At 52.2% G+C, this 14,595-nt stretch overlaps 1 protein-coding gene across 1 annotated transcript in view; it reads left to right on the forward strand.

Annotated features, from left to right (window-relative positions):
- Nucleotides 1-14,595, forward strand: part of Disc1 (DISC1 scaffold protein) — a 189,741-nt gene that overhangs the window by 66,615 nt on the left and 108,531 nt on the right. The window contains exons 6-7 of the mRNA XM_051168873.1: nucleotides 5,014-5,068; nucleotides 10,658-10,760. Coding sequence (XP_051024830.1) covers nucleotides 5,014-5,068; nucleotides 10,658-10,760 — 158 coding nt within the window. The remainder of the gene's footprint in view (nucleotides 1-5,013; nucleotides 5,069-10,657; nucleotides 10,761-14,595) is intronic.

Here is a 14,595-nt window from a genome sequence, read left to right on the forward strand (position 1 = left end):
TTTCTTCTTCTTTTTCTTCTTCTTCCTCTTCATGTGTGCAAGATTGTGCATGTGCAGGTGGGTGCTCACACACAGGTGTGCGTGCGCACATGGAGGTCAGAGGTCACTCTCAGGTGTCTTCCACAGGCGTCATCCACCTTGTTCCGTGAGCCCAGGCCCCTCACTAAACCTGAAGCATGTACCACCACACCTGGGTTTTAAAGTATCTTATTTTTATCTTTTTTCTTTTTGCCTTTATGTATGTGTATACACAACATACCTGCAGTGCCCATGGGAGCCAGAAGAGGGTGTCAGATCCCCCAGATCTGCAGTTACTGACAGCTGTGAGCTGCCGTGTGGGTGCTGGGAATGGAACCTGGGCCCTCTGGCAGAGCAGTCAGTGCTCTTAGCTGCTGAGCCATCTTTCCAGCCCCTTGGCTTGTGTGAATACCCGGTTCTGGGAATGCAACTCAGGCTCCCAGGCTTGTGTGGCAAGCGCTTGGCCAGCTCAGGCGTGTCTCGCCTGTGACGCTGTTACTCTAGGGCAGCTGTTGTGAATGAAGTGGCTACTTCCTGCAAATGAGGCCATCTGGGTGGACAGCCTCTGCACCTCAGTGCAGCAGCCTGCCGTCCGGAAGGGTGGCTCACGGTTCGTTTGTCTAGAGACAAGATCCCACATGGCCCACACGCAGGCCTTGGCTGTGCTATGAAGGCCAGGATGAACTTGAACTGCTGACCCTCCTTCCTCCGCCTTGGAGGTGCTGAGACCACAGGCGGTGCCACCACGCGAGGTGCTGAAGGGCGTGTTCTTGTGTCGTGATCAACGTGTAATCTTAGTGAGACGGAGGGACGATCTTTGTTACTGCCATACGTGGAATCCTTGTCAACATTTAGCTGGTGTAGTGTGTATTCTCAACTAGTACTCCTGTCCCTGGGGGTCATGGGGTGGCGGTCGCAGAATCAGCAGCAGCATCATAATGCGGGTGGAGTTAACACGACTCACCGTACTGTTGTACCAGCTCCTCTGTTGTATACACTGTGCTTTGTGAATGTTCAGGCCTCAGAGAGTCTTACTGCTAAAAATAGCTTGAAAACTGCTAGTGCAATACACATGGATGATTCATAGTCTCCCCACACCCGTTGCTTCCATTCTGTGTATCCCCTGGGGATACAATTAATGTTAATATTAGCCCGAGCAACACATAATTAGGAAAATAAATCTACTGAAAAAAGTAATATAGCATAAATTAAATAAATTAAATATAAATCAAATCAGATATAAAACAATGCATTCAATTATCTGCATCACTGCCCTCCTCCTCTCCTGGAGATCTTGGGGTTGAAGTTTCATTTTCCTTCTAGGACAGGGGCAGCTTAGAGCCCAGTTTAGAGCACAGAGAAGTGAGCTGAGTCCACCTCAGGAAAGGCGGTCCCTGGGGCTCTCAGGAAGAGAGCCTGCTCTCTGTTTTAATATGCAAATCCATGAGCTAGTTTTGTTTGTTTGTTTGTTTGTTTTTGTTTTTTTGCGTGTTTGGCTCAAAGGTTTATTACGTGGAGAGCCATTGATTAAGATGGTATTAGCTGACGGTCTGGGGGTGCAGTTCAGGAGGTAGACACCCGTACAGTATGCAGCAAGCTCTAAGTTTGACCCCCTACCACAAGAAAAATTGAGTGTCGTGGTGCGTTCTTGTGATCCCAGCACCCAGGACGCAGAGAGGATCAGTGCTGAAAGGTCACGCTGTACTGTGAGTTCAAGGCTAGTCCCCGACAAAAAACACCCAAAACAAGCAAGTAGACTCTTGTGAGCCTGGCAGAGGAAGGAAAGGCAACTGCTGAAGAAAGGTGACCAGGGTGGACACAGGTGACCAGTGTGCCCAGCAGGCTCCAGGGTGGACACAGGGTGACAGTGTGGCTAGCAGGCTCCAGGGTGGACCCAGGGTAACCAGTGTGGCCAGCAGGCTCCAGGGTGGACACAGGGTGACCAGTGTGGCCAGCAGGCTCCAGGGTGGACACAGGGTAACCAGTGTGGCCAGCAGGCTCCAGGGTGGACACAGGGTAACCAGTGTGGCCAGCAGGCCCCAGGGTGGACACAGGGTGACCAGTGTGGCCAGCAGGCTCCAGGGTGGACACAGGGTAACCAGTGTGGCCAGCAGGCCCCAGGGTGGACACAGGGTGACCAGTGTGGCCAGCAGGCTCCAGGGTGGACACAGGGTGACCAGTGTGGCCAGCAGGCTCCAGGGTGGACACAGGGTGACCGATGTGGCCAGCAGGCTCCAGGGTGGACACAGGGTAACCAGTGTGGCCAGCAGGCCCCAGGGTGGACACAGGGTGACCAGTGTGGCCAGCAGGCTCCAGGTTGGACACAGGGTGACCAGTGTGGCCAGCAGGCTCCTGGGTGAACACAGGGTGACCAGTATGGCCAACAGGCCCCAGGGTGGACACAGGGTGACCAGTGTGACCAGCAGGCTCCAGGGTAGACACAGGGTGACCAGTGTGGCCAGCAGGCTTCAGGGTGGACACAGGGTAACTAGTGTGGCCAGCAGGCTCCAGGGTGGACACAGGGTGACCAGTGTGGCCAGCAGGCTTCAGGGTGGACACAGGGTGACCAGTGTGGCCAGCAGGCTCCAGGGTGGACACAGGGTGACCAGTGTGACCAGCAGGCTCCAGGGTGGACACAGGGTGACCAGTGTGGCTAGCAGGCTCCGGGGTGGACACAAGGTGGCCAGTTTGGCTAGCAGGCTCCAGAGTGGGCACTGCGTCTCCAACCAAGCCATGCGTCATGGATTCTGCCCTCTCCTCCTGGCACCTTGCCTGCTCCGTCCTGTCTTGCTGTCCACATCAGCTGACACCCAGACTCATCTTCCCTCAGATTGTCCTGTCTCCATCTAGTCAGGGTCCCCACCTTGCACCTGTCACACTATCTTGCCCTCGTAGCAGCCGTCAGGGGTTGAAAGCAGGAGCTGCGCCTTGTACTCTGGGTTCTGGATGACTGGCTGCTCTGAGGTGTTGGGAGGAAGAGGAGCGAGGCACATGCCTTTGCAAAAGCAAAATGAGCTCCCGCCGGAATGAGTTGGAATCTCATGGGCTTGGGGCATCATATCAGTCACAGCTTGCCTGCCATAGACCATCATACATGTTCTAAACATGACTGTTACTTGTCCACTGCTGAGACCAAACAAATCCTACTTGATTCTCCTCCTACTCGTGGGTGGGCCTTGCTCCATCCCACGCCCAAGTCTCTCTGCTGCCTAGCTTTACATCAACTTGACACAGGCTAGAGTCACTGGAGAGGAGGGATCCTGAACTGAGAAAAACACCTCCTTAAGATCAGGCTGCGGTTAAACTTGCAGGCCATTTTCTCAATTAGTGATTGACCTGGGAGGGTCCGCCTGCTGTGGGCAGGTGGTCCTGGGTTCTGTAAGAAAGCAGGCTGAGCAAGCCAGTAAACAGCACCCCTCCACAGCCTCTGCCCCGGCTCCTGCCTCCAGGTTCCTGTCCTGTTTTGAGTTCCTACCCTGTCTTCCTTCAGTGATGGAGTAAGATGTGGACCCTTAAGCCAAACAAACCCGTCCCTCCCTGTCACTTTTGGTTACAGTGTTTCACCATAGTGAAAATCTCCCTGAGGAAAACACTTCATGTCAGCAGTAATTGTTCCCCTATTGGGCGTTCACGGGTCATAGCTTGCTGTGTGAACCACAGGGTCAGTGTCATCTTCCGAGATTTCATTCTTGCCTTTGCCTTCACCTGTAAGCTTTCCCCGCCGTCTCCTGAGTTCCTATTTGCGCCTAAAGTGACTGTCTCCATCTTTATCCTGTCTGTGACAGTTTTTCTTGGGACATTTTTCCCCGCAGGCATGGGCTCCCCGCCTCACTTGAGTTGTTAGCGTGTCTTGGTTTATATTCTGGCTGCTGCGGGGCATGCATTTCTTCTGTAGCTCTCGACCCAGATCCTAGGTGTAGCCTCACATGGTCAGACATGCACAGAGTTGCCTGCCGAAGAAGCTTTTGAGGCTTCCTCATGAGGGAGTGAACCCAGTAGATGGATGCTGTTCACATGGAACCTGTGTCCCCCATCATGTTCTGGGGAGACACTGCACGAATCAACCAGTGAAGAGAGTACTCAGTAGAAAAAGAAGGCACAGCTGGCACTCATAGTGATATCCACTTTTTTGCCTTGTGGCGGACATTGACATCAATGAGGTTCAAGGAACAAATTTCCAAGACTGTCCCATAATGTTTTAAGCAACTTGATGATACGTGTTGGGGCATTCATAGCTCTCCTCGTGGCTACATGTGGGAGAGGGAATGCGGCTGACTTCCATGTGCTTGGGAGACATGAAATATGTATGTCTGTTTACTCTCACTGAGGCCCGGGGCAGAGGTGCTGGCGTTGCTTCTTGATTGGTTGACATGCCTGCTCAGGTGCCAACAGCTCCATGCCAGCGTGACCCACTCCTTTCGGAAGCTGGTTACAGGGCTCAGGGCTTTCTGCAACCATGGTGGCTCCTGCCATCACTGTTTGGAGAATAGAGACAGGCTGTGCTAGCCATGGCTGGCTTTAAACTCACGGAGATCCACCTGCCTCTGCCTCCCGAGTGCTGGGATAGAGTGTAGGTTGCTATGCCTGGCTTACCTGTTCTGGTGACAGACCTGGAACTTATCAAGCAGGCTAGGCTGGCTGGCAGTGAGCCACAGGGATGCTCTTGCCTCCTCTGCCCAGTGCTGGCTACAAGTGTATACCACGGTATCCGGCTTATTTATGTGGGTTCTGGGGGTCTAATTCAGCTCCTCATAATTATGTGGCAATCAGTATGCTGACAGAGTGTCTCCCCGGCCCATGAAGACAGATTTTGGTGGCACCCCAGGAAGCGTACTTAGAGAGGGGGATCTGCTTCCTAGCCATGTGTTAGTTCTATGCTTGGGTCACCCTCTTCCTGCTCCTCCTCCGCTCCTTGGGTGATGGGAGGCTCGCGTCTAAGGTGCAGGGCTCCACCTCGGTGCTGAGAAGACCAACGCTCTGTTCTAATTCTTCCAGCCTCCAGGAAAGGACAAAATCACTGAACCTGGCTGTTAGAGAAATCACTGCTCAGGTAAGCCCACCCTCGCCCCATTTTCTTCTGACCTAGTTTCACATCCAGATCACCATGGACTTTAGAGGAAACAGACTTTGCGGAGCTGTTTCCCAGGCTGTGGCAGAGAAGAAGTGCTGGGGACGGGGACCTGCCACCTCCACGTGGTCTCCACCCATTGTCACTTCCATGTGGACAGCTGGCCTTGCATTCAGAAGGGGTTTTGGTCTAGAGGCTGCGGGGGGTGGGGGGGGGGGAAGGGAAGGGGCGCTGGATGTGTTGAGTGCCTTTGTTTAAAAAGGCTTCTAGGGCTGGAGAGATGGCTCAGAGGTTAAGAGCACTGTCTGCTCTTCCAAAGGTCCTGAGTTCAAGTCCCAGCAACTACATGGTGGCTCATAGCCATCTATAATGAGATCTGGTGCCCTCTCCTGGCGGGGGGGGGGGGGCGGGGCAGGCAGAACACTGTATACGTAATAAATAAATAAATCTTTAAAAGGGCTTCTAGAGCTGGCTGTAGTGGCTCATAACTGCAGTCACAGCATTCCAGGCAGAGGCGGGAGGATCAAGGGTTCAAGGACAGCCCGAGCCATATAGCAAGATGCTGCCACAAACAAATGTAGATGCCTCTAATCCAGTATTTGGGAGGCAGAGACAGGCAGATCTCTGAGCTTGAGGCCAGCCTGGTCTACAGAGCGAGTTCACAAAGTCCCACAAAGTCCTAGGCTACATGGTGAACAAACACAGTTTGTAGGGTGGAGATGACTTGCTTCTCCTGGGGCCTCAAAGTCAGGCTTCTCAGGAACGGAAAGGGTTAACGGATGAGGGGATCGGTTCGGTTTTAAGTTCTTCCAGCCGTTTTTGTTTTTTTTTTTCTAATAGTATCTTTTGTCTGTATTGCCTTGCTCTTCTCATTGTGTGACAAAATAACGGAAGAAGCACCGTTTGGCTCAGCGTTGAGGGGTTGAGGGGAACAGTCTGTCATGGTGGAGAGATGCAGTGGGAGGGGTCTGGGCAGCTGGTCATGGGGCATCCACAGGCAGGAAGCAGGGCGATGGATGTTGGGGCTCAGCTCACTTCCTCTTTTTGTGCAGCCCAGGACCCTAGCTCATGGAGTGGTGTGGCCCACATTTATGGTGGCTCTCCCAAATCTTTAACCCAGTTGTGAAGACATGCTCAGAGACGTTCTCGTAGCTGACTCTAGGTCCTGACAAGTTAACAGTGAACATCAGCCAGGCGTGGCAGGACAGGCCTTTAATCCCGGAACTCGGGAGGCAGAGACAGGTGGATCTCCATGTTTGAGGCCAGCCTGATCTACGTAGTCAGTTTCATGCAGTCCAAGGCTACATGGTGAGACCCCATCTCAACAACAGACACCCCAATAAATATTAACCATTGCGTTGTCTGTATTTTCATAGCAGGACCCTACTGTGTGAAGCAGCAGGTACTGCCAGGATGCTCCCCAATAGTGCTCCCCAAGTGGAGTCCTTTTAATGCCACAGTCGATGACCTGGCTGTCACATAAGGTGTTCACAGATCGGAGACCTCCCCAAGGCCACCCTGGCATAGCTGTGGGGCCAGATACCCTGGGAGTTGCCTTGAGGTGTCCTGATGGACACCTGGACCTGAACACTCCATCACTGGGAGCTGGAGGCTCCACAGCAGTTGAGGATGAAGAGTAATAGTTTCTGATCAGAGCCTCTGACCTGGGAGAAGTGTTAGTTTGTTTTCGTGACCAGAGAAAGGAGGACTGCAGGGCTTGGGAGGTGGCCAGCTGTGGCACATGCTCGCTCGTAACCCCTACACTAGGAAGGCAGAGGCAGAGGGTCCCCGGGGTTCACTGGTGGCCAGCCTAGTGGGAACGCTGAGCTCAGGGTTCAGTGAGAGACCCTGTCAGAAGAACACAGAGAACAACTGAGGAAGACACCCAAAATTGACCTCTTACCTCCACACACATGCGTACAAACATATGAACATATACACATATATAACACATGCATGCGCACACTCAGAGAAGAAAGGAAAGCTTGGACCCTTACTTGTGTCAAAAGCTCACACCTGACAGTTTTGTTCTGGCCTCATGGTCAGGGTTAGATGGATTCCTGTCAGTAACCAGTAATGTCTGCAAAATGACCTTGGGCTCGAATGCCTGAAATCCACTGTGAGTTTTCTGGGCTGCTCACCCAGATGAGAGGAACGGGATGAGTTTCTTGTTTTGCCTGGCTCAGAGATGGGCTAGAAGGGCCATCACCTTGAGACCTTGAGACCTTGAGAACGCTATAGTTTTCTTAACACCGGGAGGGCTCTCTGTCTCTCTGTGCTTTGATTGCAAGGCACTGAGGCTGAGCAGCTCCTGGGGCTGAGGGCTGAGGGCCAGGTGCCGTATGGCCCGGTTTGAGTGCAGATCTTGTCTGAGGCAGAGATGACCAACTCCATGCTGTCTCGTCACATGATGGAGCGAGGAGAAGACAGCAGGAGGGCTCTTTGAGGTCTCATTAATATTTTTATTAAACTTATTTATTTACCTATTTGTTTATTTGTTTTGTTTTGTGTTTTGTTTTGTTTTTTTGAGTCTGGGTTTCTCTGTATAGCCCTGGCTGTCCTGGAACTTACTCTGTAGACCAGGCTGGCCTCAAACCCACAGACATCTGCCATCTCTACCTCTTGAGTGCTGGGATGTAAAGACGTATACTGCCCAGCTGTTGTTGTTGTCGTGTGAGCTGATGATTCCTGGAGGACCACCATATGTTGTGCTCAGGACTGCCAGCCACCTCCTTGGAGAGGCTCTCTCATATGCCCCGAGCTTACTAGTTAGGCTACATTGGCTGCCAGCAAGCCTCAGGGCCCCTCTGGTCTCCGCTCCTCCGGCTCTGGGACCACAAGTTTGTGCTACGACACACAGCTTTCTACGTGGGTTCTGTGGACCTAGTGTAGGTCTCTGTGTTTACAAAGCACTTTTACTGACCGAGCCACCGTCGCCCCCTACCCCGCCCCCCCCCCCCCGACACATCTGTGCACCTTTACTGACCGAGCCACTGTCCCCCGGGCACATCTATGCTTTTCATGACATTCTGCCTTCAGGACCTGTTACTGCCCAGAGCCCTACCTTCTAATCCCAGCATCATATTGGGGCTGAAGATTTCAGCATATAAAAGTTTGGGGGATACAAGCACTCTCATCACTAGACTTCCTGTCTCTAATATATTTATAGCCAACTTATAATGACTTTGCTTTTCTATCAATTTGAAAAGCCGTGGCTTAGATTTTGAAATGTAATGTAAAACTTTCATTCATTAATGAGTTCCTTGGGGGCTAGTTTTATTTGTAAGTAGGGAAGACATGGAGATTTTCCTGGGAGTGGATATGTGTGCTCCACGGCACGTATGTGAGCGTGGGGGTGAGCGTGGGGGTGAGCGTGGGGGTGAGCGTGGGGGTGAGCGTGGGGGTGAGCGTGGGGGTGAGCGTGGGGGTGAGCGTGGGGGTGAGCGTGGGGGTGAACATGGGGACTAAGACAGAACTAACTGGTCACCTGGGAAGCTGAACCTTAGCCCGAACCCCTGTAGACTGGTAAGTGACCAGGAGACCAGGGGATCAACTCAATGCAGTTTTCTTTCTTTAGTGTATTTACACACACACACACACACGCACACACACACACACACACACACACACACTCACACTCATACTCAACCCCTGGTATTTTCAGAGTGAGTTAAAAACCTTCTTTACACTCATTACAGGTTCTTGACTCTCACGGGCCTACCCAAACCAAAGGTAATTAAGGGATAAATGAGATGGAAATAGTGAGAAATAATTGGGTTATCTAGAGACTGGTAGATATTACATTATATGCAGCAGAGTCGAAAAAAGAGTGTGCAATTTAGTCAGAAAATTTAGAAAGGCGCTTTCAAAGTAATAGCATAGTTTGAACGGTGGTGGACTTTCTCAGCAAAGGAGAAACTGACCTAATTATGATTAAGAGGCACTGTTAACTAAACTCAGAAATATCAGACATGGGTAGAGGAGACCTGAGCACTCCGGCTGGCGTCACCGAGTTAACCAGCCTGTCTTTGAACATCCTGAGGTGACAGTTGTAGATGGGCAGGATGGGGGAGCATGTCATGGAGACCGAACCAACTGAGACAGGACTGGGGGTCGGGGGGTGGGGTGGGGGAGGCGCCCTGGACCACCTTCCTTTCCTTTGTCGGTTCTAACAGCCCGAGAAGTCCCAGGGCTCCGGGAAGAGCCTCAGGATGAGTGACGTTGGACTGTGTGTGAGCACCTGGCGCGGGCTGCGGTGCAGAGGCCAACCGGGTGTCTCACAAAGTGAGGTTGGAAAACCCCAGCACCTAGGGGAAAGTAAGCCGCAGCCCAGGAGAGAAAGGTGCAGCACAGGGCAGGTGAGGGCCGCTTCCATTCTGACAGACGCTTCGGCTTGACCTCAGATGAGCCGCACGTTTACCGCTGGCCGTACCCCTCCAGACGGAGACTACATGTGGCCTGAGAACATTCAGTTTCTGGGTGGGGCCTCACATAATTATATTTACCGTCAATCAGTCAACCAACCAACAATGATGGTTTGCAGTTGCAATCTCCGTGGACTTTCCCAGAATGCCCACTAGTTCTATCTGCAGAAACTGTGCTGTGTGCTTTTGCCGAGCTGAAAATAGAGGCGGGCCACTGATCAGAGTGTAGATAACAGACAAACAGGAGCTTTTAGCCTTACATAAGAGGGAAAAAAAGATGTGATGTTTTTGGTCTCAACATAAAAGATAACCTCAAGGAATCCGGGGAGTGAGACTGAGGAGGCCAAAGAGTTTTGTTGTTTTGAAATTCAAAGAGGAGCAGGTGGTGCTGGGAGCCCAGAGGGACAACCATCCCACGGTGACAGTGACGCGTCTGCCTCTCAGTCGGGTTTTCCAGCGAGCACCTTCCCTCCTGGCTTCTCTCGGATGCCTTGCTGTCTTAATTGCCTGCCTACTGTGTGCTAGGGACAGACAGAGTCCCTGATCATGGACAGCTGGGGCACCATCGTAGAGCAATGAGTAGATGATAGAGGGCTACAGGCTGTCAGCTGGACAGGAAGCCGGAGGAGACTGGGCGAAGGAGGGACAGGAAGTTGGTGAGGCCTTTCTCCCAGGGCCACCATGGAGTAAAATGGCCAAGGCTGTGAGGTCCCGAGAACTCGGGCAGGAGTAGGTGAATGCCAAGGCGGAGGCAGAAATGATTAAGTTTTGTCCGGCTTGCGGCTGCTCCCTGAGTGCGCACCAGCCTGTGTGGGCCAGGGGGGTGCTGAGGCATGCCAGTGGCCCGTCTCTCCCTTTTTTCTCATCTCTCCTTTTCCTCTCCTTTCCCCTCATCTCCTTTTACTCCCCTCTCCCCTTCTTGCTCTTCCCTCCTCCTCTCCCCTCTTGTCCCTTCTTGCTTCTTAGCTTTCCTCCTAATGTGCTGCCTCTGAAAGCCTCTCCTTCTGCGTATTCTGTCAATCTATTCAGCTACTTAGAAACCCAGACCCCTGAGTCCCCTCAGACCCCTCCCACTCCTCAGACCCTGCCCCCCTCTATCTTCTGGTTGGAAGCAGTAGACACTGATTCCTGCCCTTTCTCCTTGTAGCTGTGCTCAGGTGAGAGACTGTGCAGCTCTCTGAGGAGGAGACTCGCTGACCTCGACGCCAGGCTGCCTGCCTTGTTGGAGGCCAAGATGCTGGCCGTATCAGGTAACTGCCAAGACGCTCACATCCTGTCACTGGTTAACATGTGAAGGTCACTGCAGCCACCTGGGAGCCTGAGGTAGGGGGATTGCAAGTTGAGGGCCTGTCTGCACTGTGAGTTCTAAGCCAGCCTGAGCAGTATAGAGAGACTGTCTCAAAATAAGTTGAGAGATGGAGAGGAAGCTCAATGGTAGGGCACTTGCCTAGTGTGTGCAAGGCCTGGGCTCAAGCTCAGTGCCTCGCGAAGCACACACAGACACATGCAGACACATGCACATGCATACAGAAGTGTTTACATCCACTACACATGCACACACACACACACACACACACACACACACTCTCACACACAAACATGTTCACATCCACTACACACACACATACACACACAGACACATGCAGACACACGCACGCAGACATGCTTACATCCACTGTACATGCACACACACACACTCTCACACACAAACATGTTCACATCCACTACACACACACATACACACACACACAGAGGCACACACGCAGACACATGCACACAGACACACAGGCAAGCACATTTACATCCACTACACATGCACACACACACACGCTCACAATGTGGCACTTATATTACCAGAGTTATCAGGCTCAGAGCCTGGGTGCTGGCAGCTCTAACAAGCCAGGCTTAGCTCAGGCATCGGCTCCAATAGGCCAACTAAGCAGACAAGCAGCATTGAAATGCAGAGGTGGGAGATGCCTTCAATGTGACCACACTGGAAAAAAGAGCAGAGAGAGGCAGCTGCCTCCCAGTTCATCTCCAGAGCCCTGGTAGGGTGTTAGGTTCAGATGCACAGTTCCCCATGGACACACACTGATATAGTTCACTCTCAAGGGGCCGTGTCTTGCGTGTGGGCTATCTTCTGCAGGACTTTAGAGGGTGGACCAGCTGCTCCACGCATGGCGATTCTGGCATTGTTGTAGGATCTGTGTGTGGTGCGAGCCCACTCAGGGCGCCCGGATGTGAGAAGACAGGAATCAGAACGTGGAGACCGGGCTGGGGAGACGCGTCAGTTGGTGAAGGGAAGCCTAGGGAAGCCTTGGGAGGTGAGGCCCACACTGGTAATCCTATGGGAATGTGGAGACAAATGGATCCCTCGGCGTCACTGACCAGTCAGCTTGACTTACTTAGCTTGGAGCAGTGAGAGACCTTGTTTCAGGGCAAGGTGGGGACACCTGAGGAATGGCATGCGAGGTTGACTTCTGGCCTCAGTAACCACCTGCACACACGTTCTCGTGTTCCTGCATATATGGATGTGAACACACACACACACACACACACACACCTACACACACACACGTGAGAAAGCTGGACACATCAGTTCTTAACGAATGGGTCTCTGTTCAGGCTTAATAGCTTGAGACTGTGAACACATAATATCCTGATGTCATTTGAATACTGTTTTTAAATACCCCCCCCTTCAATTTTCTGGGTGATTTGATGTTCATAATAGTGGTGTCAGGCAGGTGAGAGGGTGGCTAAGAAGCCAGGGAAGAAGTGGGGCGATCAAGGCTGTGGGATACGTCATTCTAGCAAGTTCTTGAAGTTAGCCCAGCAGTGGCAGAGCAGTGGCTGAAGTCCAGACTCTCCTGCATGTGATGTATGGATCTTTAGCCCAGTTATGTAAACGGCAGCCTGGAAGAGATCTCTGAGAGTCATAAGCTGGGTGGTTGCACAGCCCATCAGCTCCGAAGGACTCAGAATTAAGCGGGGAAGGTGTAATGATTACACGTATGGGTTTCCAATGGCATTTTAAGAAGGGAGCTCTGTGCCTGGCAGCTTCTCTTCCTCACATCGTTAAACACTAATGCTGCTGCTAACGAGCCACTTGGTCCCTGGTGCAGCTGAGTGTGGCATTTACAGCCCTAGAACATGGTGTGTGAGCACGCCACTGCCTCGTAACTGCCTCCTGTGCCATCGGGTTGGAGTTACAGCCTCGTTTGCAGGGGGAGAGAAAGGGAAGATGGAATGTGGCTCTGCCTGAGTTAGGGTTTTGCCTTTCTTTGTCAATACATCTCCCCCTGAGAGCAGGTGGAGGAGGCTGTGTGGAGCCCAAGGCAAGAAGAGTGTACAACACAGGAGGCAGAAGTCCCCTACTCTCACTAACATGCTGCCTTCAGAAGCCCAGGGACAGGTCTTTAAAGGTTCCAGATAAAGCAAGCCTAGTGCGGTGGCGCATGCCTTTAACCCCAGCACTCGGGAGGCAGAGGCAGGTGGATCGCTGTGAGTTCGAGGCCAGCCTGGTCTACAAAGTGAGTCCAGGACAGCCAAGGCTACATAGAGAAACCCTGTCTCAAACAAACAACAAACCAAAACAAACAAAATGTCCAAATAGGGCTGTTTATGTGTGTCTTCGCGTGCATCTGTGTGTGGGTATGTGCACATGTGTGCAGGCAGAGAAAGTTCTTAGGATGGCACATACCAAGGACGAGAATGGTGGTGTGATTTTATAACCTCTTTATAGTAAGGCCAGCCTTGCTATGTAGCCCAGGCTAGCCTAGAACTTGTCATTCTCCTAACTTAACTGAGGTTTCAAGCCTGTGGCATCACGCCTCTCAGATACATTCTTTTCACCGTTGTCTTAGCAAACCTATGAAGGGCCCCTGGTCAACTGCCTCACTGAAGAGCAGGCAGGCAGCTCAGCGGAGCCTGGTAGTTGGCTCCCCACCCCCCACCCCTCGCTCCTCAGCCCTCACCCCTCGCTCCTCAGCCCCTACCCCCATGCCAGCCCCCAAGGGCAGGCTGGGGTCAGGGTTGGCACTGCCTTTCTGAGTCTTTGTTGTAAAACCTAGGGCTGGGCTGTGAGGTCACATGGGCACAAAACGATACCTGGGGCAGGGTAGTGGTTTGTGATGCCTCCAGCTGTGCTATTTCCTGCCTCTGGGAAGTCACCCACATTCTCTCCATGTTAAATGTTCGGTTCTCTCTCCACACATATCTCCAAGTGTTCGTTCGGCTCGAGGAAAGGTCTGGGTTTACTGAGTGGTCTCTGTGCCGTTTTTTGTTAAAGGCCCAGTTCTAGAGCGCTGGTGACTGACAGGGTTTAGCGCGCATTTCCAGTTTAAGCCACCCCTCCTGTTCCTCGTCAGAGGTCTTTTCTTTAGGAATCTTTATGGGAGGAAGCTCCACTTTAAAAAGCAAACCAAAAACATGAGTTCTAGGGGTCAAACTCAGGCCTCCATGCGCGCTAGGCGAGCTCTATGTGGACTGTGCCATCCTCTCAGCCCTGTGCGTGCCTGTTCTTTGTGGTAATGCTTTGTCACTCCTCAGAGGGCTGGAACACTGTCTACTTCCCTCTGTTGTTGCCTTCGTGGGCTCAGAAGCCACGAGTTTTTTTTTTTGACAGAATTATGTATGCCACGTGTTCGGCCTGCGCCTGTGGTGGGTGAACGTCTGCAGCAATTAGACAGTTTGAAATCAGCCTCTTACGCAACAAAGAAGTGAGCAGCACAGGATTTAAGGGGAGCGGTGACAGAGAGATGTGTGGCTTATTCCTGTGCCATCTTCAGCGAGATGTGACGTTCCCTGGATCTCAGCTTTCTCAACCCCGGGGTCCAGATAACAATGCGTGTTTCAGTGAACGTGAGAAATGCCTGTGTGCTACACACTCCGGAGAAAGAATGTTACTGTCAGCCAAACAATGACGCCGCCATGCCTTCGGCTTAGAATTCTCATTGTGTGTGTTGAAAGAGTTCTTTTATGTGCATTTAGGCTTGGAGGGATCTCATGCCATTCCTCGGAAAGGGTAGCGTATTGGCTAAGGCTTTACTCAGATGCCTTCATCTTCATGGTCAAAGGCTTCCGAGA

The sequence above is a fragment of the Acomys russatus genome, chromosome 26 (genome assembly GCF_903995435.1).
Source record: "Acomys russatus chromosome 26, mAcoRus1.1, whole genome shotgun sequence".
Taxonomy (NCBI): domain Eukaryota; kingdom Metazoa; phylum Chordata; class Mammalia; order Rodentia; family Muridae; genus Acomys; species Acomys russatus.